General features: G+C 37.1%; 1 protein-coding gene across 1 annotated transcript in view; it reads right to left on the reverse strand.

Moving 5' to 3' along the window:
• The window catches only part of Tmem131 (transmembrane protein 131), a 184,041-nt gene that overhangs the window by 23,856 nt on the left and 139,668 nt on the right, over positions 1–20,517 (reverse strand). Inside the window, exons 25-31 of the mRNA XM_013019812.1 lie at positions 19,954–20,020; positions 16,065–16,216; positions 15,669–15,811; positions 15,080–15,266; positions 13,946–14,131; positions 13,077–13,235; positions 11,994–12,595 (exon numbers count right to left, since the gene is read on the reverse strand). Of these exons, the coding sequence (XP_012875266.1) occupies positions 11,994–12,595; positions 13,077–13,235; positions 13,946–14,131; positions 15,080–15,266; positions 15,669–15,811; positions 16,065–16,216; positions 19,954–20,020 (1,496 nt within the window). The remainder of the gene's footprint in view (positions 1–11,993; positions 12,596–13,076; positions 13,236–13,945; positions 14,132–15,079; positions 15,267–15,668; positions 15,812–16,064; positions 16,217–19,953; positions 20,021–20,517) is intronic.

Genomic DNA, 20,517 nt, shown 5'->3' on the forward strand with positions numbered 1-20,517 from the left:
TACTTCCCATAATTTACCTTTAGGTATTTCCCACAATTTTACTTTATAACACACTATAAATAAGATTATTTCCTTCTGTTAAATTTCCAGATATGGACTTACTAGTTCAATGGATGTGGATATACTGTTTTACTTTTTTGGTTTTATGCTTCAAATTGTTTCTAGCAATCTGCAGATATGAATTTTTATTTAACACAACTAATAATTTTCTCGCTCTGAAGATCCTATGGTAACAATACCTTTAGAATCATAAAATTTTCATGTCTGAATTGAAAAGAGGAAGAGTCATTTGACATTAAATTCTAATCACCAACAATGAACCAGTATAAGCCCATGTACAAACAAAATGATAAGCCTGCTTATAGACACAATTACTATGATGAGCTAGACTAGACTTTGGCAAGCAGTTAGCCAGTGGTCTTGAGTAACATTCTTTCTTCCTATCTTCATGCCCTGATTCTGGGGAAGGGTGTCTCCAAAAAGTTGTACATAGCAAGTTGGAAAAACAAACCTAGGAATCTTCTGAAGTTCCACCTGATTATCTCAGAGCCTTTCCTGTCACCTGGCATGCCCAAATTTTACAAAGTCTGACAGGAAGTTTTGGATCTGGAAGGAAAACAAATGGCTTTACTTGAGCTCTTAATATAAACTTCTTTCTTCACCATTGTGCTAACAAGAGCAGCAAGGTATGGGGAAGTTAAGGTATGCTGGTACTTTAAGAAAAAGAATACTTACTGCCCACTCAGTTACTGTGGCAGGAAACCTGAGAAAGAGGCATATACTTCACACTGCTAGTATCTGGCAATCACTGGTCAAGGTGTGAATGGCTAATACTAATCAATCTCAACTTGGGGAAGGAATATATTTTGCATGGGCCAGGAAAGATGATGCAGCTAGCCTCATAATCAGGTGTACAGTTGCTGCCTTTATGCCTGACTGTTCTAAAAATAGAATGAAACTTTTTTCTGTGCTTTAAAATGTAAGTATATTTTTCCAAGTAATTAAATATTATATTCAAAATTCTTTATTGACAAAAACATTTATCTCCACCTGCACAGAATTTTGGGATTAGTGTAAATAAGAATGTAGTAAGTCAAGAGCTTTATTTGTGACTGAGGTTGTATGTTGGTGGCTCATGCCTGTAATTCCAACTTCTTAGGAGGCTGAGATGTGAGGATTTTGGTTCAAAACCAGAAAAGTCTGCAAGATTCCATTTTCAATTAATTAGCAAAAGGCAAGCTGGAGGAATGGCTCAAGTGACAGAGTGACAGCTGTGAGCAGGGAAATGGAGCAAGCATAAGGGTTGGAATTTAGTACCAGTACAGATACAAATAAAAAATAAATTGTGACAGAGGACTCTTCACTGTTTACAGTGACCTGACAGTATAGCTCAACTATGAACAGACTGATGCAGTACTTGCTCAGCGTCACTAAAAATATGGTGGGTACATCTAAGAAGAGCATCAATATATGAAGAGTTATGACAACGTTGCCATGTCAGGTTTTACAAAGGGCAAAACAAAATGTATATGTGAAGAGTATTCTCATGTTTACTTCAACATAGACATGATGTCAATTGAATTACTGAGTGTCCTCAAAGTCAAGGAGGAATCTAACACAAGTAAAGTCTATTTTCTCACATGATTTCCTATGTCTCTTTTCCTACATTGAAACCAGATAATAACATTTTCTTTTGGCCTTACCCCAAATTTGCAGCTCAACACAAGTAACTAACTTCCTTCTAGGTTTCTGTTGTAGTGGCATTAAACCCCCCCCCCAACAGAAAATCAAAACAAAAAAATAGATGAAACACCTCAATAATTTTGAACTATTATTCATTGTTTTACATATACTTAAATAATTTAAACTACCTGTTTTAAAAAGTAGGCAAGGTATGAACTATAAAAAGTATGTCATGCTTGTGTTTTGTCTCAACTAAGTAGTACATAAATGAATCTGTAATACCTAATCTGACAGAGCTATTTCATTTGTTTATTTTCCTACTTAAATCATTTCATTTTCTTTCTACCCTGAAGATTTAGCTGGGGGACTTTGTTACTAGCAAATGGTGTCTCTCAACATGTCTAGGCCTCAGAAGCTATAGATGCAGGTCAGGCAATTCACCATCACTTATGATACCTAGAAGGGACATCTCAGGAGAATATCTACAGAATCACCAACTGGCAGGAATTTGCTCTTCTTCCTCCTCTTTTGGCTGTGTGAAGGATCTAAATGGACCAACTGAGACCACTTCACAGACTCATAGGATCAGTACTACTCATTTCAATCTTTATGCTACACACCCCATTTTTGAAATGATACCTTTTTGTGAATATGATAAAATACACCTCAAAACATATATAAAGAAAACTTTTCAGGAGCTCTTTAAGCTTAAAAGTCAGTACTGCTCAGGCAGATACATACAGTCCAATAGAAGTTAGAAGAGTTTGTATGAAGTGAAACAATTTTTACTCCTATCCCAGGAAAGGAATTAATCATGTTTGCAAGGAGATTCATACCCTATTTTGTTCTCATTTCTCTTACATTGATTGAATACAAACATTCTTATGTATGTAGACAATTCTTGGCAGAAGAACTGATAAGGTAAACAGGACTGCGGGGAAAATGGCTGCATAACTAAAAGTTTATACCATCCAGAGTGCAATTATTTAATTATTATGCTCAATAAGAGCTCAGATTTTATTCTAGAAATTAAAAAAACAGCTCCCGGGGCTGGGAAGGTGGCTCAATGGTAGAGCACTTGCCTTGCATGCTCAAGGCCCTGGGTTCGATTCCTCAGCACCACATAAGCAAAAAGAAAAAAGCCGGAAGTGGCACTGTGGCTCAAGTGGTAGAGCGCTAGCTTTGAGCTGAAGAGCTGAGGGACAGTGCCCAGGCCCAGAGTTCAGGCCCCATGACCGGACCCAAAAAAAAACCAAAAAAAAAAACAGCTCCCGGCCCAAATAACTACTAGATGGAACAGTGGCCTGCCTTCCAAGAACTATCACATCACATGGAGATTATGGTAAACACATCCTCAGTTGTCTGGGTGGGGCCCAAGATTCTATATTCCTAACAAGTTCCCAAGTGGTATCACTACTACTGGTTCCTGTAGTAAGGTTTAAAAAGAGCCTATAGGCTGTGCCTTTCAGAGGTAGACTTTCATGAATGGGTAAGCCAGTGTACTTCCTGTTTCTAGATAGCAAGCTGTATGCAGAGGACTTTATTCCCAAAACTTAACACTAGCCCTTCTCTCTGCATTGAGTAAATCAGCTTACTTCAAGGACTGGTTATGTGCCTATGGGATTATACAGACAGCAGAGGATAGAACATGAAACAACAGTGAACAAACTTCACCAGCACTGAACAGAGCAGATACTATGCTTTTGGATGAAGGGGATTGAAGTATAGCTTTTGTCTACTTGTTTGACTGACAGGAAGCTGGGAAGGGAGAGGGATGACTGATCAGGTGTTTGTACATGGAACTTTGTACAATTAGGCTGGGTTGCACCCACACTAATCCTACATATTGGGCCTGGCTTCACTGCTGTAACCTGCAGATTTGTCCAGTCTCTGGGAAGAGACTGCACAGTCCCTTCAGGTAATAGGTCCTGTTCTATCCTGCTAATTTCATGTAGTCTGGCACATTCATCACTCTCTTGACAACAGGACATGGCATTTACACTCCCATGACTTTTGGCTGCCCCTGTCCAGTAGGAGTAATATCTTAATATAACTTTAGTTGTTACTATTCAGCCTGATGCTGCAGTGTATAATGCAGAAAAATAGTATACACATGAAGCAGTGCCACAGTGAACCTTAGCTGGCCCTCAGCTAAGGGGTTATTCTGTAAATACAGTCTCATGTCTCAGTGTACAGAATTTTTAGCTCTTTGGAATCTGACTATTCCAAAGCCTTGACTATTTTCTTTTTTTTGGGGGGGGAGGGGAAGGGGTAGGATGGGGCAGGGATTTTCTTTTTTGGTGCTAGAGTTCAGACTCAGGGCTATATAGTTCAAGGCTGGCCTCATGCTGCCTTATCCTCTTAAGTACTGGGAAAAATAGGCCTGTACCCACTTCTGGTCTCTTTCTGTTTTTTGATGATGGAACACAGTAGCATAATATTAAGGTAGAATCACAGACTGGAGCTTGGGTCCCTTATGCTCTGATACAAACTTCCTTTCTTAGATTGAGTTTTTCTCCTTGGAGAAAAGATATAACAGCAATACCAAACATTAGGGTTAGAAACATAGTATAGTCATGTCTAGAATGTTCTTATGGGTGGATCAACATCATTGTTCTCAGATGTACTGGCCTTTTGACTTTGTTCCTTTTTTTAAAAAAAAATTAAAAATACCATAATTCAGGACTCATTCCAGGGATGCAAAGCTGGTTCAACATAGCTAAGTCAATAAATATAATACATCAACAGAAGGCCAAGAACCACATGGTCATTTCAATAGATCAAAAAAAAAAAGCTTGGATAAAATCTGATACCCCTTGATGATAAAAGCTCTGGAGAAGCTAGGAATACATGAAACATTCCTTAATATAATAAAGCTGTGTATGACAAACCTACAGCCAATATTATGGTAAAAACTAAAACAATTCCCTTGCAAATCAGGAACAAGACAAAGATATCCACTTTTTCCACTCCTCTTCAATATAGTACTGGAATTGCTAAGCAAAGCAATAAGACAAGAGAAAAACATAAAGGGGATCCAAATAGGGAAGGAAGAAGTAAGACATCCCTTTTTGCAGATGACATGATCCTGTATTTAAAGGCCTCTATAGTCTCTACCCCCCAAGCTACTAGAGCTGATTCAAAACTTTGGTAAGGTAGCAGAGTATAAAATCCACCCACAAAATTCAGAAGCTCTTTAGTACTCCAACTGTGAGAAGACTGAGATTAAAATCAGGAAAAAGCAACTCCATTTGCAACAACCTCAAAAAAAAAAAGAACTTAGGAATTAACCAAAGATGTGAAACTCTGTAGTGAAAACTTAAAAAATTTAAAGAAGGAAATTGAATAAAACTTAAGGAAATGGAAAGTCCTTCCATGTTCCTGGATTGGGAGAATTAACACTGTGAAAATGGCAATACTGCTCAAAACAACGTAAAATTCAAAGCAATACCCAGGACAATCACAACATGATTCTTCAATGAGACAGAGAAAGCAATCTAAAAGTTCATATAGAACCAAAAAAGACCCCAGATAGCAAAAGCACTCAATAACAAGTAGAATAGTGCCCACAGCAATGAAAACAGCTTAATACTAGCACAAAACACGCCTGAAGACCAATGGAACAGAAGACCCAGCAATAAACCCACATACCTACAGCCATTTAATATTCAATATGGGATCAAAAAACATAGGCTGGAAGAAGCCTCTTGGTGCTGGCAAAACTGGATATCGACATGCAGAAAACTGAAACTAAATCCTTATATATCACCTCATACCAGCATCAATTCAAAATGGATCAAAGACTTCAAGGTAAGACCCAAAAGCATGAAGTTATTGTAGGAAAGAATAGGGAAAACATTAGGGCTCCTGGGCACAGGTAGAAACTTTCTGAGTAAAGATCCAGAAGCCCAGCAAATCAAAGAAAGATTTGATAAATGAGACTACAAAAAAAACTAAGAAGTTTCTGCATGGCAAAGGACATATCTAACAAGCTAAAAAATAGCCTACAGAATGGGAGAAGACTTGCCAGCTACACATCAGACGATGGCTTAAAATCCAGAATATACTGAGATCTTAAAAAATTAAACCCTCAAAAATCCAACAACCCAATTAATAAATTGGCTAATGAGCTAAACAGTCTTCTCAGAAGTAAAAATGGCCAACAGACACATGAAAAATGCTCAACATCTCTGGCCATAAAGGAAATACAAATCAAAACAACATTGAGATTCCACCTCACCCCAGTTAGAATGGCCATTATCAAGATAACAAATGATAATAGATACTGGTGAGGATGCAGTCAAAAGAGAACACTAATACACTGTTGGTAGGAATGTAAACTTGTTAAAACAGTTTGGAAAAGTGTGGAAATTCCTGTAGGATCTAGCAATTCTACTCATGGGCATTTACCCAAAAGACTGCAAACCATATTATAGTAATACCACCAGCACATTCATGTTTCTTGTAGCACTATTCACCATAGCCAAGGCATGTAATCAACCCACATGTCCCTTAATGGATGAATGGATCAAGAAAATGTAGTATCTATACAAAATGGAACTTTGCTCTACCAATAATAATAATGATACTGTATCAATTGTAAAGAAATGGAAAGACCTGGAAAGAAGTGTTAAGTAAGTCAGATCCAGAAAGACAAAGGATACATGTTTTCCCTTATATGGGGAAGTTAGATTTGGCTAATAAACTTATCAGTAAACGTGTTGGGTGGTATGCAAATATATACAAATGTATTAACTGAAATGTTAGATTTAAAGATCTCAAATAGTGTAATTCCTTAGAAAGGCAAAATCAAAGTTCAACAAAATAAAACACTAGGAAGTGGGTACCTGAAAGGTATGGGTTGGGGGAAAGGGGTAGATAAATGAAAAGGGAGAAAATGTATAGCTTACAAATTAAGAAGAGGGAATGGATGGGTAAAGAGGGAAGAGTAAGAATGTTGAAAGGAGTGACACTGATGGTATATTGTATCCATGCTTTGTTAAATGGAAACTCCTTTGTACAACTTAAAGATAATAAAAAGAAAAAAGATTTCTTTTCTAAGAAATAGAAATGTGTTTTTGTTGGTGGTAGTTGTTTTTGTTCTTGGGTTTCTTCTTTTTGGGGGGCAAAGGGGTACAGTAAGGGAGGGAGGAAGGGTGAACAAATGCAATCATACTATGCAGTATACACTATGTGGAAAATGAACTATGTAACCTGTGGGCAGGGCTGGGAGGAGGAAACTGGAGGAAGGCAAAGGAAGGAGTTGCTTTGTCTAAAAGAAGAAATGTACTAATTGCCTGGATTGTGAAATGTTAACCCTTCTGTTCAACACCTTAGTAATAACAGTATAATTATATTAAAATATTTCCTCCAAATATATGCATTTTTTCATGTTAAAAATTGAAGAATAGAGAAAATACAGGTTCAGCGTAAATATTATACACGTACAAATTAGAGACCATTATAAGAATCCGTCTCTCTACGGCTGGGATGTAGCTCACTGGCAAAGTGCTTGCCTAGCAAGTGCAACATCCTGGGTTCAATCCCCAAGTATCAAAAAAGAAAAGACAAAAAGAATTTATCTCAACCATAGTTACCTGGTTTCTAGGCTAATGCTTTATAGAAACTATGCCATGGTCACATGTAATATTCTAACTTCCAGGCCCCATGGAGCACTGTTCTGCCATTGCTTTGGCTAATAACCACATGGATCTTCTACCTGTCATATGGTCAGGTTGGCTGCCTACTAGCTTCTGGCTTTGCTCTTAGGAGACTGTCTTTAATCACCTGCTTGTTTCATTTCTTACTCCCAAGACCAAGTTCTGAATAGACAATCTGTTAGGATGTTCTAAGGCCACTTTCAACTCAGCAAGCTAAAGCGTATGTACCATTTCCTGCACTAATAGTAACTACTGAGTTGTGATATGTATAATATAGGTAGAAACTATTCTACTTTAAAAGTAAAAACAATATTATCCCAAAATATAGTTGTCTCCAAAGTTACCTAGTTCGTAAGCAGCAGATTTAGTCTGGGTTTGCATCTGACTATATGACTCTACAGAGTCCTGCCTTTGCTAAGGCTGCCCACTAAACTGCCAAAGTCCAAGATGAGAATGGCTATAGATACCATCATTCCTTGCTTAACACAGATATTGAGAACTGTGCTTGGATTTTATCCCTCGGTTTAGCATTGGCTTTTTTCTAGTCAAACAAGTTTAAATGTTGCAGGTGAGAAAAACCACAGAAATCTAGACTAATAACCGTCCAGATACATAATCCCTGCTCAGGATAATAGCAGAGGGCTTTCCTGGGCACCTTCCACTAGGAACAGTGACTGCAGGGAGGCCAAGAAAATAGCCAGAAGGCCTGCAAGCTGCCCAACTAGAGAAGGAAAGCTCATAGAGAACTTGAACAATGGTCAGTATAAAAGGCCTATAAAAGTCAGACATATTAGTTCATTGTAAGAGGGATTTTTGTTGTTGTGGTTTGTGATCCTGGGGGTTGAAGGGGGATGGGATATTTTAAGAAAGGAAATACATTTCATATCAACATGATGACCATATGCAGGGATATGGTGGTAGGTTGTGAAAAATTATAAAAGTTCTCTCGAACTGAAAGCTAAGGTTTCATGATATATTACAATTCTGCAACTTCATATCAATGTCCCATCCCCTTTCTAGTGATTCTGGGGGCGGGAGGTTGAACTTAGGCCTTCATGCTTTCTAAGTAGGCACTCTACCATGCCCAAGCACCTTTTGCTTTAGTTACTTTCCAAGTAGGGTCTTGTATTTTTGCCCAGGGCTGCCTGAGATGGCAATCCTCCTTAAGAACTTCAATGCAGCTGGAATTACAGTTGTGTACCACCAGCTTTTCTGGTGAGATAAAGTTAGCAAGACTTTATCTAACCTTTTGCTCAGATTGGCCTTAATTTGTTATCTTCTCAATCTTAGCTTTCTTAGTAGTTGGGAACACAGGGACAAACTACTAGTGGAGTCCCATTTGCCCACCTTTATTTTTTCTTTTCTGTTGTTGTGCTGAGAATCGAACTTAAAGCTTAATACACATGGGGCAAGTACTTGATCACTGAGCTACATCCCTAGTCCAAAAGTTCATTTTAAAGACTGTCTACATGCATGTTACACTTCAATAAAAATATTTAAGAAAAGTTGGGCTGGGAAGGTAGCTCAGCGGTAGAGTGCATGCCTTGCAAGCATGAGGCCCTGGGTTCGATTCCTCAGCACCACATAAACAGAAAAAGCTGGAAGTGGCGCTGTGGCTCCAGTGGTAGAGTGCTAGCCTTGAGCTGAAGAGCTGAGGGACAGCGCCCAGACCCAGAGTTCAGGCCCCATGAACGGCAAAAAACAAAACAAAAATATTTAAGAAAAGTAAAACAGATTCTGGCTCCTTCTTCCAAATCAAAGCAGTAGGAAGGGAAACAAAGACAGTGGCCTTATGCAGTGGACATATGCAGGTTGTAAGCATTGTCTCCTCATGGCCTCATGTATCATTAACAATTTGCTGACCATGCTCCATTATTAAATATCTTTTAGTAGGATGTCTCTCAGACCACTATGAAATTCCAACAATACTTTTTCATTTTAAAATCTAATTTCTAAATGAATGATCCTGAAAATAAGTGGACTTATCATGAGAGGCCTATTTATATTCATTTATTTTGGCAGTACTGGGGTTTGAATTCAGGGCTTAGAAAAGTGCTTTCCTACTTGACACATGTCCCTCACATCTTTGCTTTAGTCATTTTCTGACAGGGTCTCATGCTTTGCCTGGGGCTGGCCTTGGACTATTATCATCCTCTCTCAAAGCTGGGATTTGCCTGGTGTCAGAGGCCTATTTTAACACAGAATATTTAACTTAATTTTCCCACTTTTTGTGATAAGAAAGAGATATATGCTTATTTTATTCACACCCTGAATAGGGAAAAATACAATAAGTAACTTTAACAAAAGAGCTTTTTGTTATTAAGTATTATTATAAAATTACCCTAAAATATGAAGGTTTATAGTAATAATTTAAAAAGATATCTATAGAGGAAGGTAATTTCTGTTTAAAACATTATTTTAAAATTGTTTAATTTAGGAAGTGTGCAGTGGCTCAAGGGGTAGAGTGCTAGCTTTGAGCTGAAGAGCTGAGGGACAGTGTTCAAGCCCAGAGTTCAAGTTCCATGATTGACCCACCCCCCCCAAAAAAAGCTTAACTTAAAATTTAATTAATTTAAAATTGTTAAAATACTGATTTATAAAAAAGTGCATATAATTATAAGAGGATTCAAGATAGTTTTCATATCACTGGGACTAAAGGAATTCTCTGAGAAAAAAGTAGTTCTGGGATATCAGGGCTTGTTCCAGTCTTTTTGGACTGGCAAGCTCCCTGTTGTTTGTGTAAAGTGGAGACAAAAATTCCTTGGTAAATTAGAGTAAGGGAGGTACTTGAATAAGGCCTGGGGATATATTTATACCTACAGATATAGCTGTATAAATATTTCACACTTCAGTCTTGTTGGGAACTGTGCCTTGTATTCCTGAAGAACTGTATCCTGTCAACAACCACCTGTGTTAGCGTGGAAGTATCAAGTGAATTTTAAGATAACTTCATTCCTAGCCAGAGGTCTGGTGAAAGCCAGAGGATTCAGCTAACCTGACATATGAGAACCATGAGACAGTAAATGAGGGTATGCTAAGCTTTGAAATTTTGGGGTAACATGTCACTCTGAAATAGACAACTAAGGACAGACAGTATGCAGAAAGCTAAAGTAGGGGTCAGCAAGGTTTTACTCTTAAAGGGCCCGACAAAAAGTTTTCAACTTTGTGGGATAGTAGAGTCTCTGCTGAAACCTCTCCATAATGCCTCTGTAGCATAAAAACATCCATAGACAAGATATAAATGAATACCCACAGCTGTCTTCCAATAAAACTTCTATAAACAGGCAGTGATTTTTTTTTTTGGCCTGTTGGCCAGTTTGCCAACCTGTGCTCTAAAATAAAGGTTTTGTAGAAATATTCTTTTCTGAGCTTTGATCTTGCTATCTAGTCTAGGTTGGCTTTGAATCTACCATTCTCCCACATCTACCCCTCAATTGCTAGGAATAGCTGTTCTGCACCACCATGCTTGGCTGAAAATACTATTTTTGAGTTAAAAGGCAGATGATCTCCATTTTCCCCCTGTGTTTAAATTATTATTATTTTTTTGGCTGGTCCTGAGGCTTGAACTCAGGGCCTGGATGCTATCCCTGAGTTTTCTTTGCTCACAGCCAGCGCTCTTACCACTTGAGCCAAAGCTCTACTTCTGGCGTTTTTTTTGGTAGATTACTGAGGGTAAGAGTTTCACATACTTTCCTGCCCAGGTTAGCTTTGAACCATGACCCTCAGATCTCACCCTATTGAGTACCCAGGATTACAGGCATGAGCCACCAGCACTTGGCTCAAAAATATTTTAAAAATGAATAAAAGCTTACCTTATAGGAAGCCAAAAGGAAAGTCACTGGACACCACCCAACGAACCTTTAATTTTAAGAAGCAATCTAAGAAATAATATTTTTCTTTTTTGGATGACACTGGAACTCAGGGCCTTATGCTTGTTACGCAGACAATCAACCACTTAGGGCATGTCTCAGTTCTTTTTGCCTTAGTTTAATTTTTCACATAGGTCTGCTTTTGTTGGCCTTGGAGGATGATCCTCTAACCTCCACTTCCTGCAGAGATGAGATTACAGGTATGTGCTGCCACTACCAACTTTTTTTTTTTTTTTGGGTCGGCTTGAACTCTGGACCTGGGAGCTTTTTCTAAGCTCTTCAGCTCAAGGTGAGCATCTACCACTTGAGCCATGGTGCCACTTATGGTTTTCTGGTGGTTACTTAGAGATAAGAGTCTCATGCACTTTCCTTCCTGGGCTGGCTTTGAATCACGATCCTCAGACCTCAGCCTCCTGAGTAACTAGGATTACAGGTGTAAGCCACTGGCGCCCAGCTCAACTTTGTTTTTGAGATAAGGTCTTGGGCTTTTTTTTTTTTTTTAATCCTGCTTGGGCTGGACTGAAACTACAGTCCTCTTATCTTGGCCTCCCCTCTGTAGCTGGAATTACAAATTGCTACCATGCCCAGTCTCAATTCTAAATGGACACCTCTATGTGAATTGTGATATGGAAAAATTGATGTTCAATACTGGGATAAATTTGAACCAAAGAGCACTCACTATAGTAATCATTTATCTCACCTGTGCTCCCAATACCTCCTGGATCATAGTCTGGCTTCTCTCTCACACATTGTTTCTCTGATAACACAGAGGGGTGATTACCTTTGCTTTTTGACAATGGTGATGGAGGCTGCTCTGTAAACACTTCTAGGGATGGGGAGTCATGGTGGTCAAAGTCTTTGTCCATGGCTTCTATAAGACTGGTGATGTCTGAGTCCTCTGAGCTATGCCTTGTGCTGCTGGCACGTTCTGGGTGGGAAGAGTGTGCAAGAGGGGCTGGAGACAGCCTTTCAGGCTGTGGTTCTTGGTGCTGAGGCACTGGTGGTGGTGGTGGAGGTGGAGGCTGAGAGTGTTGCTCCAGAGGACTGTGGCTATGATGCTGGCTGCTGTGTTGGTTCTGTTTTGCCCCTTTGGACTTTTTGCCTGATACATGACCTTGGGAAGCTGTATTTGCTTCTAAAACAAGGGAGTTTGTTTTGCTTGCAGACTGTGAGGAGGCTGTTTGAGAAGTCCTGCTCGAGGTACTTGAACTGTTTTTGGCCTTGATGTTTTCCACGTCAGCTGAGTTTCTATTGCTGTGGCTGCTATGTGGGTGGACTGATGGGCCACATTGCTTGTGACTCCCTGTACCAGATCGGGATGATGAGCCACCTGCTCCACAGAATCCTCTACTATGGCTGGCATCACAGCTGAGTGTGTTCAAGCTGAAAAAAGGAAAAATTGCAGCTTAGTAAACAGTACCTACAGCCATCACAAATAGAAATTACTCCATGGAAAACCAACAAAACCAGAATATTTACCAAAACTTCCTAGGCTTTACTTTATCTGAAAATTTAATCTAATCAGTGATAAGACTATTTTGACCCCAACTAATGTAATAAATACAAGGTATAGGGCTGGGAATACAGTTCAAGAGTGCTTGCCTATAGCAAGCATACAGCCCATAGTTCAATCACTAAAACTGCAAAAGCAAAAAGCAAAAAACAAACCAAAACAACCCATATCATGTTATCCAGCATAATCATCTAGTAACTGACTGCTACTACAATAGTACTGAGTAAGTAGAATTAAGGTTTTTATTTTTACACTATTCCCCAAGCAAAGATGAAGTTACTTTTTTTTTGTAATTCTATCAGCTATTCCTTATACATTTACAGGGAATTGATTGCCAGCATGTGAACATACTTTCCTTCAGATGATATACCAACAATTCTCCTGAGATCAAAAGGCCTTCCCACATCAAAGGTTGGGTTTGAGGCCTCAAAGGATAGTCGCCTTCGAAATGGTTCCCAAATTCCTTGAGCTTCCAAATACGCCGTTCCAATGACCAAGAGAAACAGTGCACTGAAAGGGTATAGAAGATGAAGATATTATTTGTTAAGGCAAAAGTAACAAAATCAGCCATTAGACAGTTTTTGGTAAGGAACAATGTAGTGAAAAGACAAAGATGCCTGTAAAATTTTTTTATGGACAAGGAACAGAGTATATGGATAAAGGTTTACATAGAACGTTTTAATAGAATGTTCTCTTACATGGAGGCTTTATATAAAGGAAATGACAATTTGTATCAGAGAAACATTGGGAGGATAATTTTTCCTGACTGAGATGAATTTGAATTTCAACTCAATGAACCTTTTTTTTGTCCCTTAAAGGATATGTGCAGTAACTGTAAATTAATTTAGAGGTAGGTGTATGTGATTCTCTACTGCACATAAAATAGGACTTAACATATTTCTAATTAGTTTCATGTTGGTTAGGCGCACAATTATGTTAAAATAATAACATACACCCAAATCATGCACTTTTATCTGATAAATTATGAATATTTTCCTCTTTAGGAAATTAACGTGTACTTCAGTTACTTAACTTTCAAGAGTAAAAAAGATTGTTTATTGCATATGCCACTAAAGTGATTCACTTTTAACCATTTTGAGAGTATGTAATCTGATAGTGTCAGCATTTTGTCTATATGTTGGTGTATCTTAGCATTTGGGAAAGTTGAGGCACACTGGGCACTTAATAAACAGCTCCCAGTGCTGACTGAATGTAAGTACCTCATTATTCCTGAGATGATGATATACAGAGCAAGTTCCCAGCTGGGTCTGGGCAGTGCTTCTGCACAGGTTGCTAACATGTGGTATGGAAGGGATGCGTTCAATATAAATACAAACTCAGAACCACTGCTTGTTACAAACTTCAGCTCACGAATAACTCTGGAGGCAGTGAAATCAGGAGTAAATCTAAAACAGAATGAGAACAGTAAGACTATGCTTTAGAATAGACCACAAACAGCTCAAATAAAATACTACCACCATCAACTTTAAAATACAATATAAAATGAGTGAACTTTTATTCAACTCTCCCATTTTAAGTTAAGGTATTGTCCCAAGAAGTTAATAACAGGAACTTCCTGGATAAATTTAAGAAATTACATAAAAAGAACAATAATCAGCTTCTCATGCACTAATCTAGAAAGCAGTATCTGTACTTCTTTCCCTTTCTTTTTCCTTTTATCTAGGCTATATTCCCAATGGTGTGTTATTAAAAACCTTGCTTACTGTCACAATTATTTTACTTTTGTAAACTGTATGCACCTCGACGAAAGGTGTCATATTCCTCATTCTATTTTTAGTATCAAGCATTAAACTTTGTATAATATAGCTACCTATTAAGTAAATATCCACTAAAAATAATAAAATCATTATTCACATAAGGGGATTCAGATTATACTTATTACATAAACTTAACAATAAAACAAGCAATCAATCGCTTAAATATGCTGCAACTAAAACTGATTAAGACACTAAAAAAAGTCTGACTTAAGTATTACATATTCTCAGATTGCACGTGAAAAAGCTATACATGTAAGGTACATGTCTCTGCTTTGTAGTTGAGTTACTGTAAACTCAGTCTAACATTTCAAGCTTAGCACATTGATAATAATATTGAAGTTCGTTTCTAAGATTATCTCATCCACTTAGAAGAATTTTATAATTTTAAACAAAACCAAAGGAATACCTTAGCTGAACATTCAATGACACAAAAAGGAACATATTAGTAGATAAACTACTTTAGAGTTTTTGTAAATATTAAAACATATCCTTGTGTAATATTTGAACAATTCACTAAAACGGGTTAACTGAGAAGTCAGTGATTTATTATGCCATATCTTATAAGGAAATACTTACAGTATAATTATATCTCTAGAGGCATTGGCACTTAATGAAAACTCTTGACAATTAACTACTTTAAAGCCATATCCTTCACAGGGGTATCCACTGATTTCAATGGTTTCTATGTGAATCTGAAGCTGTCCTGTATTTTCTACTTTAAATGTTCTTTTCAATGTGAAATTTGGTTCTCTTAGTTTCAAACCTAAAGGAAAAAAATAAGGAGGATAAATCTTACCATTACGTACTTCTGGTCAAGATTATAAATATTATTACTTATGAACTACTATATGTAAGAGATTAAAACTCACATACCAAAGAGATGAGCCATTTTCAAGTTCTATCAGAAAGTACTTCACTCTGATATGTGATTTTAGATGGCAAAGTTATTAGCTTTACTTTCACGTTATACAGTGAGTATTGATACTTTAAATCAAACAACACTGAATACCAAGACACAGGATTTCCTTAACATTGTAAATATTCATCACTAATAGACAGGTGTGTACATACATATTGTTTGTACACGTATTGTATGAATTATTTGCTGTTGAGGACAAATGCTGAGATTTGTGCCATTCTCATGATTAAGAATACTCATACTCACTGTCTATACAATCTTTTAACAATGCTTCTGTGATTTTGAAGCGCAAAGAACTTCCTGGACCCGGAAGCTTGCCTGCCACCCGCAAATTTTCAGTTGTTCCTTGTCCTTGGACCATCACAGCATCCATCACTGTCAAGTTATTTCTATGCAAACATAGGAATTGCAGATTTTTTCATTAAATTTGTATAATATTTTGATTTATAATATCTACCATTACATTAAAAGGTACCACAAGAAATTAAATATTGAATTCTAAGGTAAAAATTTAAAGTTCCAAAGAGCAAGAATTATTCATTGTTAAAGCACACATGGTACACAAAGGACAATACCACTCATGCTTCTGAGTGCTATAAGGACTTGGAAATAGTCAACCAACACTTATATCCCAGAACCTACCTGACTATGATTAGTGAAGAAACAGTTCTGTTGTGAATTGGAGTAAACTTTACTTTGACAGATTTCTTTTCTCCAGGCTTTAAAATTAGGTTTAAAATTAAATGTCGAGAGAGGCCCTCTGTAAATCCTGTTGAACTTTGCAGTGGATGAGCCTTGAAATCATTGTGTAAACAAATAGGAGTCATTAACATTAATTTTCTGGGAAACGTTTTTCTTTCCTTAACCCCACCTAGAGCCCAGTACAGTTCTTCAAACTGATAATGCAAATAACTTTTTCTTCATGATTTCAACACTGGTAAGCTCATGATCAGAGCTTGGCAATCAGTGAGAAGACTTCATATTCTGCATTAAATTAAAAACTGAGCCTTCCTAGGTGACCCAAGTCCTCATGCTTGCATTAAGCATTTGTTTTTTTCACACATACTTTAAGCCTTCAATTCATTTTTTGAAAATAAAACAGTATATTGAAATTGTTTTAAAGAAAATGAGTGAATGAAGAGCTCTGAAGGGAAAATGTGTAAAAATGTCACAATGAAATCCTACCCCCTTTGCACAACTAATGTATGCAAATGAATAAAATAAAATGAAGTAAATTCTTCTAAAAATTTTTAAAGAATATAACAAACATATAAAAAAGGTCATAAAGCTAAGACAAATAGCAATGCATCAACACAAAGTGTAACCAAAGCTCAATACCCATAGGTCCTCTTGCAGCTGCCCCTGGTCACAGCTGTCCCATTCTTCCTTTCCAGGGGGAAACAATGGAAGGATTGAAGTATATGTTTTAATTGTAAAAATACTGCCAATTCATGTCTCTTCTTGGATTTCAGTTTGAAAATTAGATACTCAATAATTTAAATTTGAGTATAGATTAGTTTAATATCTAAATATGACATTTTGATGGTCAGTTACAAATAATGTTGGAAAATACTTATTTTTAAATTAAAAACATAGTTCATACATAAAAATGTACTGTTTTGATTTTTACGATTAAGCATTTTCGGGAAAGGTTGGTAACGTTTGACTTTAGCTACCCATAAGCTCTTCTTCATGGCTTGCCGATCCAAAGGGGAGTGAGCTCTGTACCCTCTTTTACTCCCCTAGGCAGAGTTAGGTCTGATATACATAGATGTATATACTTGCATTAGCTTGAATCCATATAGAGCAAATTTAAGAGTCAGTGTGCTTTATGAAGCACATTGCTCTTTATTGCTTCTAAAGTTAAAAAAAATTTTTTTTCTTTCACATCTAACATGTTCTGTCAAAACCAAAGTCCAGTAGGACAATATTACTCCCAAGTAGGTAGTGAATAAGTTCTAATACAAACTATTCTTGATATTTATGGATACAATATAATTACATACATTTCCAACAAATACTAGCTAATTTAAACCCTGATGAGTTGGGAAGCACTCCAGGATGTTGTGATTTTCCCAGGATATTGTTGACAGTTTCAATAGGTTTATAGCAATAATTCTCAAGGAGTAATTTAGCAATCCCTGATTATCTCAGAGATCCTTTCAAGGTATTCATGAAGAACATTGACAGACTATTTGCTTTTCACTGGGTTAATATTTATTTACATTAATAGTCCTCAAAAGCAATGGAGGTAACTGTGCTGACTCTTCAGTGTGAATCAAGGCAGTAGTGTCAAACTTCACTAGTAGCTACTCTATGCTTCCCTGCCATGCATTTGTACAAGTGGAGAAAAAAAAAAGTCCTCAGTGAAGCAATATATGAAGCATGCATAAAGCACTCCTCCAGCACAATGAAGTTCCATGTTGTGTTGAAAGGCTACTTGAGGTACAAGTAGCTACTTTGCTTATAAAACTCTTATAAATGTCTAAAAGAATGGCTGACAGCCAAGTTATGGTCATTCAGACTGGAGTATTTAGCAGGCATTTTGGGGAAAATAAGGCATTCAGTACCTTTGAGGGAAATAACTGCAGTATTAGTTGTTAATGAATCAGCTTTTAAGAAAAATTTAGTATTTTCGATAATGTCATCCCAACCCCTGTTAGCTGATTACTTTCTAATGTTGAGAAGTCAAAAACTTAGCAGAGTAAGACTGGTGGCTACATTAAAGAATAAGGTTGGTGTGAGTATCACAGTGAACCAATATTTTTCCTATAACTATAATATAGTGATTTGACTGTAATGGTACAACTAAGTTACTCTTTGTTTTTATAATTACATGTAAGTATTAGGTTAGATTCTCACCACATATTTTAATTTAAACAATGTATCGTGAGAGACTGAATGAGACAGAGCCTAATTACGTAAGGGAACCATTAGAGATATTTGCAAAACTGTAAAGCAATTCATTCTTGAAAATGGAAGTCTTTAAAAAATATAGCTAGGTTTCATTTTATGTATCTATGTTAAGGATAAAAGATTTATTAATTTAAATGAATGAAATCAGCATTTTAAACATCTTAGTTTTCATTTCCAATATGATAAAATATCAATAATAGATGTAACTGAATTAGAAAAAAAGTCCTTTCTTGGCTCCTTAATAGTTTCAAGACTGTAAGGGAGTCCTGAAAAACAAATATTTTGAGAACCACAGTTCTATAACACAGTTGAAAACTGGCATAGACTTTACACTATTCTCATCTTAGGACCTCCCCTAGAATTTCTTATTTAGAATACATTCCTAGTTAGTCTGCAGGGACTAAAAGTCATTCTTTTTCCTATCTACTGCCTAGTTCAGTGCATTGTACTTTACAAACACTACTCGTATGAGAAAAAAGCAAGCACTAGCTTATAAAAATAGAGGAAATGAAATTATGGTTGAGCCTTTTCTTTTGGTTGGTTGTCAGGCTTGAACTCTAGGCTTGGTCGCTGTCCCTGTGTTCTTCAGCTTAAGGCTAGTACTCTACTACTTGAGCCACAACGCCACTTCTGGTTTTCTGGTGGTTAACTGAAGAGTCTCATGGACTTTCCTGTCCAGGCTGGCTTTGAACTGTGATCCTCAGATCTCAGCCTCCTGAGTAGCTAAGATTATAGGCATGAGCCACTGGTGCCCAGCGAGCCTTCTTAATAACCTCCAATAATAGTTTGTTATCTTGGCATTTTATGGATGGGAAAAGCACGCACAAGAGAAAAGGCTTGAGACTAGAATTCAGAACTCTCAACTTCAGCCTAGTGTTCCATCCATTACAACATGAAACTACAGAAAACACCACAATATCTCAAGACCTAATAAGCAACACCTCAGCAGCAATGATCCTGTGGTACAATGGTAAGGATCACTGTTCTGGAATCTGAGAAAAACAGATTTGAATTGGGCTCTGAGCAGAAAAGGCAGGGAGGCCAAAAAACCCTTGCTAGTCTTCAGGGGCTTTAGTTCCTAGCTGTAACTTCCTGACTTATCCACATCCTTCTCATCAAGGCCTTTCACAACAGTGATTAGAAGTTGCTCAGCCTGAATGATAGGAAACAGTTTAGTTCTTAGAACAATTCAGCCTATGCGTTAATTTAGTGCAAGATTATCTACTGAGTAAAAACCAAGTATAAGGCCACACCAACTATGAAAACAGCCAGTACAGACCTCATATTGATGGAGCTTACAATTCTACTAAAAGCATAAAGAAAGAAATTAAAGAACTAAATTCAATATTTTGAGGTTTAAACTTCACCTATGATGTCAGGTAGTTAAGACAAACCTCCAAGGATTTAGTGTTTGACACCAACCAAGAGCAACCATCTTAGTATGCCCTGCCTTGATTTAAATCCCACCCACTTTTCTCTATTTGCCTTTCAATTACTGGATTGTTTCATCTAGCTCAGTAACTTGCCCTTCAACCAAATTTAAGGGCAGTCCATAGGTTTCCTTCACATTTTCTGCAGTGATATTAACAAAATACTATGAAACTTTAATACTTACAGTGTTTCTGTAGACTTGGAATTCTAGTGTTCTCAAATCTATCTTTGCCACCTTACTCAAGTTAAACCTGAAATAAAAAAAAGTACATATGTCTTCATTAACAACATTATAATTAAAGGGATTATGGAATATTGGTCAAGTTTATGCTTTACTTATAAATTAGCTTTTGGAAGGTTTGGGAATCAACAATGTAACATTGATAATCTTTAAAATATTAAGGACCACAGTCTATAATTAGTATCTTGTTTGCCTTTTTTTTTTTTGGTCAGTTATGGGGCCTGAACTCTGGGCCTGGCAACTGTACCTTCACTCTTCAGCTCAAGACTAGTGTTCTACTTAAGCCACAGCATCACTTCCAGCTTTTTCTGCTTATATGGTGCTGAAGAATTGAACCCAGGGCCTCATGCATGCAAGGCAAACACTCTACCACTGAGCCACCTTCCCAGCCCCATTTTTTACTTATTTTTATAAATGAAAATACTGGAACATTCTCAGACACTTAAAAAAAATTTGTTAGGAGGGAGTTCCACACTGCCTTAAATTGAAGCTTTTCTAAATGCTTTA

The sequence above is a fragment of the Dipodomys ordii genome, unplaced genomic scaffold, assembly GCF_000151885.1.
Source record: "Dipodomys ordii isolate 6190 unplaced genomic scaffold, Dord_2.0 Scaffold47, whole genome shotgun sequence".
NCBI lineage: Eukaryota > Metazoa > Chordata > Mammalia > Rodentia > Heteromyidae > Dipodomys > Dipodomys ordii.